General features: G+C 41.6%; 1 protein-coding gene across 1 annotated transcript; it reads right to left on the bottom strand.

Annotated features, from left to right (window-relative positions):
* Nucleotides 1-4,415: 4,415 nt before the first annotated feature.
* Nucleotides 4,416-7,054, bottom strand: LOC138883337 (uncharacterized). The gene is made up of 4 exons (XM_070164019.1): nucleotides 6,593-7,054; nucleotides 5,765-5,978; nucleotides 5,101-5,174; nucleotides 4,416-4,964 (listed from the first exon to the last, which is right to left on the bottom strand). The coding sequence occupies exons 1-4, from the start codon at nucleotides 7,052-7,054 to the stop codon at nucleotides 4,416-4,418; spliced, it is 1,299 nt and encodes a 432-aa protein (XP_070020120.1).
* Between the last annotated feature and the right edge of the window lie 3,079 nt (nucleotides 7,055-10,133).

Here is a 10,133-nt window from a genome sequence, read left to right as displayed (position 1 = left end):
TTAGATGGAAGATAATTCGAAACCCTAATTTGAAACCACTTAAAGAAGAAAAACTTGAAGGCATGTAAATACACAGAGATGTGAGCAAACAGAAATCATAGAAGTCAAAACCTGAAGTATCATAGTGTTTAAAAATCGGTTAGTAGTAAAAAAGTAAAGGAACCCAAAAGAATAGCCATGGAAGTTTGAAAATGCTTCAAATACCTAGAGGTTCGACTAACAAACAACAAGAAAACAAACCCTAATATAACAAAAATGTTTAGACATCGATTAACCAGTAAAGAAATAAGGGGACATTTTTAGGAAAATCAACGATGAACTTAGGATCGCTCCAGATCTACGGAGATCTAAACCGATTCAAGTCCAAACATTAGGTTTCTTGAAGAAAGGAGAAAGGGTAAAGAGAATCTGGCCTTTGAATCAAGGATTTGAATCGTGAGACTTTGATAGAAATCATTTACGGACCATAAACAGACTTTTGAAGAGCTTAAAACGAGATTTGGACCAGATCTCTTCGAAGTCCTTCCACGAAATCACACAATCGAGCAACCAAAGGAATAGGAGACAAGTAGAGACCTCGTACAACCATGGAAAGCCATAGATCGGACAAGGATCAAAGGGATTAGGGCTGATTTTGGGTGGCAGCGGCTAGGGTTAGGTTTAGGTCTCAGAGAGAACGGAGAGGAGAGGGTTTTAGGGCGGCTGTTTAGTGAGAATGGCCAGGTTTGGGGGCTCGTTTGGAACTAAAAAAGGAAAGGGCTAATGGTGGCCGTTGATCTCTATGATCAACGGCCAAGATTAAATGGATTTGGGGTCGGGTTAGATATTATAGGTTTGGGCTGTGAAGATTTGGGTTGGTTTAATTGAATTGGGGTTAAAATTGGGCTAAGTAATTAGGCTAAATCCGAAATTAAGAGGGCCATTTGTTAAATACCCTATTTAATTGATAAAACTATTTTTAAAAATAACTAATAGGCTGTAAAAAATGATTTTCATGCCTAGAAATATTTTAAAATAATTACTTGATAGTTTAAAAACATAAAAGACTATTTTCTGGCAACATAATGTAATAATACATGCCTAGGCTATAATTGCAAAGTAATTACAATTGCAACCTAAAGTATAAATGTGGCTATTTGTGCAATAATTGAAACTTAGTACAAATGCAAATGATAAAATTAAGCCACAAAATTATTATATAAAAAATATTTGTGATGCAATAAATGATTGTTTTATAAATACAATGCTTGGATAATTAATACAAATATTTTTAAAATGCAAAAATTGTGTAAACAATACTAATTGATGCCAAGGTATAGTTTTAAAAAATATTTTGGGAAAAGATTGGGTATCAACAGCTGCCCCTCTTTACCTGGGAATGATGAAAGAGTTTCCGGGTAAAGAAATGATGGCCAATTTTGTCTGGATGGGATGTTTTGAAAGACAGAGGCTGGACTTTGTTCTTTGAGCTGCCTACATATCCCTGGTTTTATAGGAATCAGGCGACGTGTAGTTCTGGATTCATTGGCGGAATATACCGATGAAGTCATTACAAAAACGGACACGAGATTTTGGAATGGATGCAAGAGTGGTTATGGTGAATGGTTCAGGTTTGAGATAGTTGAAGGAACTAGAGCGAGGTCGCTCCTGCTAGGATAGCAGTTGTTTACTGGTCACCTGCAGGTAAAGATATGCTACGAACATGTATTTGCACGAAAATTTAAACATGATGCAGATTCCCTTCGGACCATGAAAATTATCTTCGGACGGTTGAGGATGACGTCCTTAGACCATGATGTCCTGGGCTATGAATTGTTCAGTGATGGATTCGCAAGCCATGAAATGATGTTCTCGGGCCATGAAGATGGTGCCTCCGAACCATGACACCTTTGAATAATGATATACAAATTTGAGAAATCCTCAGGCCATGACATGATGTCTTCCGGCTATGAGGATGATGCCTTTTAGACTATGACGCCATTGGATAGGTTGGCGATATTTCAGCCCATGAGATGCAATAATATGATGTTAACAAGACAAGGTTTAGTCTTGTGAAATGAAGGGCAGAGCTTAGTCCGATTGAAAAGCAAACAAATAGTACCAGAATAGAACAATATTTATGCAAGGAGGGACAACGCTTAATCCCATGCAAATGTGGAGGCAGGGATTAGCCTCATTCAAGTATGGAGGTAGGGATTAGCCTTAAGCAAATATGGAGGCATGGATTAGCCTCATGCAAGTATGGAGGCAGGGATTAGCCTCATACAAATATGGAGGTAGGGATTAGCCTCATACAAGTATAGAGACAGGGATTAGCCTCATACAAGTATAGAGGCAGGGATTAGCCTCATGCAAATATGGAGGTAGAGATTAGCTTCATGCAAATATGGAGGTAGGGATTAGCCTCATGCAGGTATGGAGGCAGGGATTAGCCTCATGCAAGTAAGGAGGCAGGGATTGGCCTAATGCAAGTATGGAGGCAGGGATTAGCCTCATGCAGGTGTGGAGGCAAGGATTAGCCTCATGCAAGTGAAGAGGCAAGGATTAGCCTAATGCAGGTGTGGAGTCAAGGATTAGCCTCATGCAGGTAGGGATGCAAGGATTAGCCTCATGCAGATATGGAGGCAGGGATTATACTCATGCAGGCTAGATATAGAGGCAAGGATTAGCCTCATGCAGATATGGAGGCAAGGATTAGCCTCATGCAAATATGGAGGCAAGGATTAGCCTCATGCGAATATGGAGGCAAGGATTAGCCTTATGCAAATATGGAGGCAAGGATTAGCGTCGTGCAGATTGGAGGCAAGGATTAGCCTCGTGTAGATAGGGAGGAAAGGATTAGCCTCATGCAGATATGGAGGCAAGTATTAGCCTCATGCAGATAAGGAGGCAAGGATTAGCCTCACGCAAGTATGCAGGACAGGGCTTAGTTCCATGCAAAGAGCGAGTAGAAAATAAGAGTAGTATATGTCTTAACTGGAGATATATTCGGTGTTTGATGGCCCGATTGATAGTGATCTTTTTACGTGTATATATTTATGAATGTTATTGCTACGTCAGATGTGCCTGCGTTCAAAGAAAACTTGTATGTTTTTTGAGGGGAGGTTGGTTCGTGCTTCTGTCCGCTGGCCTTGCTTTGCTCCGTTCTGGAGGCCTTTTTTGAGTTTCCCTGTGTAACACTTGACTGTTACGAAAAATAGAGTTTTTGAAAATATGCAATTATTGATAAAAATAGGGTTATTTTAGAAACATATTGAAATATCAAGTAGTTTTAGATGAACTAGTCAGTGTAACACATTTTCAGAGACATTGCAGCTTTCCCATGTTAGAATTTTGAGGTCCTCCTCAAAATTCTACCCCAGTTTGGTAGATGATCCTTCGGCCGTTTGCGAGCTTTGTTGAACCTTCTTCGGAATTTTGAGAATATTTCTCAAAACTTTGCCCCAGTTTCTTAACCGATTTCTGACCGTCTGGCATGCATTGGCATTGGTTGGACTTACTCCGGAATTTTGAGGGTCCTCCTCAAAATTCTGCCCCAGTTTCTGATCTTGGGGAAAATGGAAATTTTATTATGATATGACCGAACCCATAAGGCTGTCTACATATCCCTTCTTAAATGGGAATCAGGTCAAGCGTAGTTCAATTACATCAGATGAGTAAATGTAAATAGTCTAAGTATAGTATCTCTTAACCGCATCTGAATTGATTGGTTTTGGCTAGATTTCTCCGTCCATTTCTGCAAGTATGAGTGCTTCTCCTGTTAGCACCCTGTGAACCATGTAAGGACCTTGCCAGTTGGGAGAGAATTTCCCTTTGGCTTCATCTTGGTGTGGGAAGATCTTCTTCTGCACCAGCTGTCCTGGTGCAAATTGCCTTGGTTTGACCCTTTTTTTGAAAGCTCTAAACATTCTGTTTTGGTAAAACTGACCTTGACATACTACATTCATCCTTTTTCCATCTATAAGGGCCAATTATTCATAGCGGTTCCTTATCCATTTTGCATTGTTGAGTTTAGCTTCATGTATGATTCTTAAAGAAGGAATCTCTACCTAGGTTGGGATGACAGCTTCGGTACCATAAACCAGCATGTAAGGAGTTGCCCCGGTTGCTGTGCGAACTGTAGTGCGGTATCCCAACAAAGCAAAGGGTAATTTCTCGTGTCATTGCTTGTGGTTTTCTACCATCTTCCTTAATATCTTCTTGATGTTTTTGTTGGCAGCTTCTACAGCTCCATTCATCTGAGGTCTATAGGCTATGGAATTCTTGTGCTTGATTTTGAAAGTTTCACACATGGCTTTCATCAAATCACTGTTGAGATTGGCAACATTATCAGTAACAGTGGACTCGGGAACTCCAAATCGGCAAACAATACGGTCTATGACAAAGTCTGCGACGACTTTCTTGGTTACATATTTTTAAGATGTAGCCTCTGCCCATTTTGTGAAGTAATCAATGGCTACCAGCATAAACATGTGGTAGTTTGAAGCAGTAGGCCCAATCGGACCGATGACATCCATTCCCCAGGCGACGAATGGCCAAGGTGAGCTTGTTGCATTGAGCTCGTTTGGCGGTACTTTTATCATATCGGCATGCACTTGGCATTGGTAGCATTTGCGGACATATTGGATCCAATCTGTCTCTATGGTCATCCAAAAGTAACTGGTCCTAAGTATCTTCTTGGCCAATGCAAAATCATTCATATGCGGGCCACAGGTCCCATCATGTATATCCTCAAGTAGTTTAGAAGATTCTTTTGCTTCGACGCACCTTAGCAATCCCAAATCAGGAGTTCTTCTATACAAATCTCCTTCACTGTTGAAGAAGTGATTGGACAATCTCCAGAGTGTGCGTTTCTGAGTGTGGTTTGCATGCTCCAGATATTCTCTTTTCGCCAAATACTCATTGATGTCATGGAACCAAGGTTTTCCATCTGTTTCTTCTTCAACATGGACACAATATGTCGGCTGATTATGAATTCTCACTGGGATAAGATCAATGAAATTCTTATTTGGATGTTGTATCATGGATGACAAAGTGGCCAATGCATCGGTAAACGCATTCTGAATTCTAGGCATATGATGGAACTCTATCATCATGAACCTCTTTCTGAATTCCTGTACATAGTGCAGATATGGCAATATCATGGAATTCTTGGTGGCCCACTCTCCTTGTACCTGGTGCACAAGCAAATTTGAATCACCGATTACCAGCAGCTCTTGAATATTCATGTCGATTGCCATGTTGAATCCTAGTATGTAGGCTTCATATTTTGCCATGTTGTTGGTGCTGGAAAATCTGAGTTTAGCAGATAACGCATAATGTTGACCCATTTTTGATACCAAAACTGCTCCAATGCCCACTCCTTTGAAATTTGCAGCTCCGTCGAAGAACATCCTCCAACCGTTGTATGCTTCGGTAATGTCCTCTCGTACAAATGACACCTCTTCATCAGGAAAATACATTTTCAAGGGTTCATATTCTCCTCCCACCAGATTTTCAGCAAGATGATCTGCAAATGCTTGCCCTTTGACCGCCTTTTAAGTTACATAGACGATATTGAACTCACTCAACAGTATCTGCCACTTGGCTAGCTTCCTAGTTGGCATGGGTTTCTGAAATATGTACTTCAAAGGGTCCATCCTGGATATGAGGTATGTAGTATAGGCACAGAAGTAATGCCTCAACCACTGGGCCGTCCAGATCAAAGCACATCAAGTGTGTTCTAGCAGAGAGTATCGTGCTTCGTAAGGTGTGAACTTCTTACTCAAGTAGTATATGGCTTGCTCCTTTCTCCATGTCTCGTCATGTTGTCCCAGAACACATCCGAAGACTCCATCCAATACAGATAGATAGAGTGGCAAAGGCCGTACCGGCTCGGGTGGGACAATGATCGGAGGTGTGGACAGGTACTCCTTGATTTTGTCGAAAGCACTCTGACAATCCTCAGTCCAGCTTGTTTCGCCGTATTTCCTCAGCATCTTGAAGATGGGTTCACATATGAATGTGGACTATGTTATGAAGCGACTGATAAAATTGAGACATCCTAGGAAGCTCATCACGTCCTTTTTGCTCCTAGGCGGTGGTAACTCCTGAATAGCCTTGACTTTAGACGGATCCAGCTCGATCCCTCGATGAATGACAATGAATACCAGTAACGTTCCTGCGGGAAACACCAATGCACACTTTGCGGGGTTCGGTTTCATGTTGTACCTCCTTAGTCTGTCAAAGAACTTTCTCAAGTCCGTTATGTAATTTGCGGCCCTCTTGGATTTGATAATGATGTCGTCTGCATACACCTCTATTTCTTTGTGTATCATATCATGGAATATGGTTGGCATGGCCCTCATGTAAGTAGCCCCAGCATTCTTTTGACCAAATGACATCATTTGTAACAGTATACCTCTCATGGTGTAATAAAAGCGGTTTTCTCTATGTCTTCCTCATCCATCCAGATCTGGTGATAACTTGCGAAGCAATCCACAAAGTATTGGAGTTCATGCTTGGTGCAATTATCGATCAGGATATGTATGTTTGGCAGTGGAAAGTCATCCTTGGGACTTGCTCTGTTTAAATCCTGATAGTCAACACATACTTTGACTTTTCCAACATTCTTCGGAACTTGCACAATGTTAGCTAACCAGGTTGGGTACTCAACAACCTTGAGAACTTTTGCTTTGATCTGCTTAGTAACTTCCTCCTTAATTTTCAAGCTCATATCTGGTTTGAATTTTCTGAGTTTCTGTTTCACCGGCGGACACATGGGATTAGTAAGCAACTTGTGAGCCACTATGGACGTGATCAAACCGATCATGTCATCATACGAACATGCCAAAATGTACTCATACTCCTTTAAGAAATGAGTGTACTCCTCTTTCTCTGTTGGCGACAAGTGAATACTGATACGAGTCTCCTTGACGGTCCCAACATCTCCCAAATTTACTATTTTGGTTTCGTCCAGGTTGGACTTAGGCTTATTCTCAAAGTTTTTAACCTCCCTGACAACTTCCTCAGGTATCTCATCTTCTTTATCCGAATCACTATCCTCACATTGCATTGCCTCATTACATGTCGCAGTCACCGGTTCATCAGGAAAAGTAACAATAATGCTTAGAAAGAAAAATATGAAAGATAATAATAAATAATAAAGAGCAATGCATTTGATTAAGACTTAAAACACCCAAATGAGTACGGCTCGACGAATCGAGCATTTTTTTGAAACAAGTGAGTCTTAAAAACAAAATTACTAAAAATCTTTAAATGCCTAGAATGGCTATAGGAATTAAACCTGCCAAGCTACCCAGGGACTCGGCGGGCCCGAGATGGTATGGCGGTCTAGTTCCTGAGGACGGCTCCCTTCTCCACAGTCTGAATAGTAAGGCCTCCTTCCTCCTCCTCCTCAATTATTGCACTGCAATCCATATCCCCATCCTCTAGGAACAGATTCCTTAGCCTAGCTAACACTTCTTCTTCTGCAGTCCCCATATTGTATCAGCTTGGTGAAAAGTTTGACCCAGACGTGGCACTGGTTGCTCAAGAGGGTAATAAGGTCCACGCCATGGAGGCGACCAATCATCATACTCCTGCCATGTATACTGGTATCTGAGCCCGAAGGTAGTACCGTGACGCTTCAGTTGTATTGGTTTAGTAATACCTTGGAGATTCTTCCCAAGCCCTTTATCGGGTTCATACCCAGACCATGCCAATATGCTTTCTATTTTGTTGCTCCACCATTTGTCTTTCTCAACGGAATTGACACGTTTGATGTGATGATAGGTTTCCCCTCCTAATCTTCTTCTATTTTCAATAACCGGAATGGATTGACTAGTGTAAATGGGGTTACTCCCATCTCTATGACTGATCACCTCCTGATGGTTCCATTCGAATTTCACTGCTTGATGTAGTGTGGAAGCCACAGCTCCGACGGCATGTATCCATGGTCGTCCCAACAGAAGATTGTATAAGGCCGATATGTCGAGCACCTGAAATTCGACATCGAACCAACTTGGCCCCATCTGCAGACAGAGATTAATTTTCCCAATCGTGGCCCTTTGTGAGACCCATCGAAGGCTTTCACGTTCATGCTCCCTGCCTGTATTTCATGGAAACCTTTTCCCAATCTTTTCAGAGTATCCAGTGGACAAATATTGAGGCTTGAACCCCTATCAATCTAGACCCTGGAGATGAATTTGTCTTTGAATTGCACTGTGATATGCAATGCTCGGTTGTGATTCAACCCTTTAGGTGGAAGCTCATCCTCATGGAAGATTATTTTGTGACTTTCCATCACCTACCCTACCATATTGTCCATCTCTCCGTAGGTGATATTGTTGGGCACGTAAGCTTCACTCAACACCTTAATCAAAGCATTCTTGTGTTCCTCTGAATTTTGCAATAGTGACAATATGGATATCTGAGCTGGGGTTTTTTTAAAATGGTCGATGACAGAGTATTCCTTTGCTTTTACTTTCCTCCAAAGGTCATCTGGACCTATTTCAATAATAGGATGCTTGGTAGCGGCATCCTTGCTTGGTCCTCCCAAGTATTTAGGTGTATAGATTCTCCCGGTCCTAGTCATTCCTTGCACAACATCGGAATCCTCTATCTTTGCCTTTCTTTTTTGTCTAGCCTCGGCAACATAATCCCAGGGTATTTCTTTTGAGTTAAAAGGAGGTACGATTGATACTGTCACCGTTAAAGTTGTGGCCACTTCCACTTCAAGTGGAACATGGGTGGCTGCAGGTGGAGCTACCTCTACATCAAATGGAACTGATGCAGCTACCTTAACTTCGATCGGTAACTAAGCCTACACTATGATAGGAGTAAGTGTGACTTCAGGTTTAAAGTCACCGCCTTCTCGAATAAGCCCGATTGAACCCTTAAGATCCCATTCTTCATCCATTTCTATCACATGTATCCTGCCACCCCTATGATTAGGGAGGGGGTTATTGCGGACATTGGGTGTAGCTTCTTTTGCCTGTATAATCTTGTTATCAATCAGTGTCTGGATTTTATCTTTCAATGTTCGGCACTTGTCAATGGTATGCCCTTTCATACTGGAATGGTATGCACAGGTTTTGTTTGTGTTGACCCATTGGGATGGACTCTTTAATGCCACAACAGGAATAGGGGTGACGTAACCAGCGGCTTTAAACCTTTCATACAACTAGTCAATGGGTTCAGCAATAGCAGTGTACGGTTTGGGTGGCTTGCGGTCAAAATTGGGTCATGGTCTTGGATAATTTTGGTGAGTTAGAGGTGACTGGAAATGAGATGGTTGGGAATTATAGGTATGATAGGCAGTGGCTGGTTGGTAATATCTGGGAGATGAAGGTTTATATGTGGGTGGCGGTGCTTGGTATGTGGGTGGCGGTGCTTGGTATGTGGGTGGGGGTGTTTGATATATGGGTGGAGGTGTTTAATATGTAAGTAGAGATTTCGGGCCTTGAGCTACCATTACCACCCTAATGTCTCTTTTCTTCGATATGCTGCCTAATTGTAATGACTTGTTTGTGGCCTGTAATGCCTCAAAGTTTGTCACCATCCCCCTCTTGATTCCTTCTTCAATTCTTTCTCCGAGTTTGATGATATCAAAGAATTTATGATTTTCAATAAACATCAACCTTTCGTAATATTGTGGATCCTGTGCTCTGACGAAGAACTTGTTCATCTGTTCCTCGTCCAAAGATGGCTTGACTTTGGTTTCTTCTGACCTCCAATAAACTCGTGGAAAGATTCAGTGGGCTTCTTCTTAAGGTTCTGAATGTAGAAAAATTTTGGTGCATTTTCTGTGTTGAACCTGAATCAGTCTATGAAATCAGATGCCATACTCACCCAGTTGGCCATTTCTTAGGATCCTAGCTGATGTACCAGGACAAACCAACTCCCATAAGACTTCTCATAAAGAGCTTCATCCGGATCCTTTCATCTATTCCAACCCCAACAAGCTTGTCACAATAAGTCCTCAAATGAACCTTGCAATCACATGTACCGTCAAACATCTCGAACTTGGGAGGTTTGTAACCCTTTGGCAATTCTACATCTAGCGTTGTATGCATAAGTCTTCATAGTTCAAACCTTTTATTTCTTTGCCTCCTTCGACACCCTAACTTGACTCGTCAACTTCTTGAGTTCCT

Source organism: Nicotiana sylvestris, chromosome 12 (genome assembly GCF_000393655.2).
Source record: "Nicotiana sylvestris chromosome 12, ASM39365v2, whole genome shotgun sequence".
Lineage (NCBI taxonomy): Eukaryota > Viridiplantae > Streptophyta > Magnoliopsida > Solanales > Solanaceae > Nicotiana > Nicotiana sylvestris.
The sequence above is the reverse complement of the archived record's forward strand: the minus strand, read 5'-3'. Positions and strand labels throughout refer to the sequence as shown.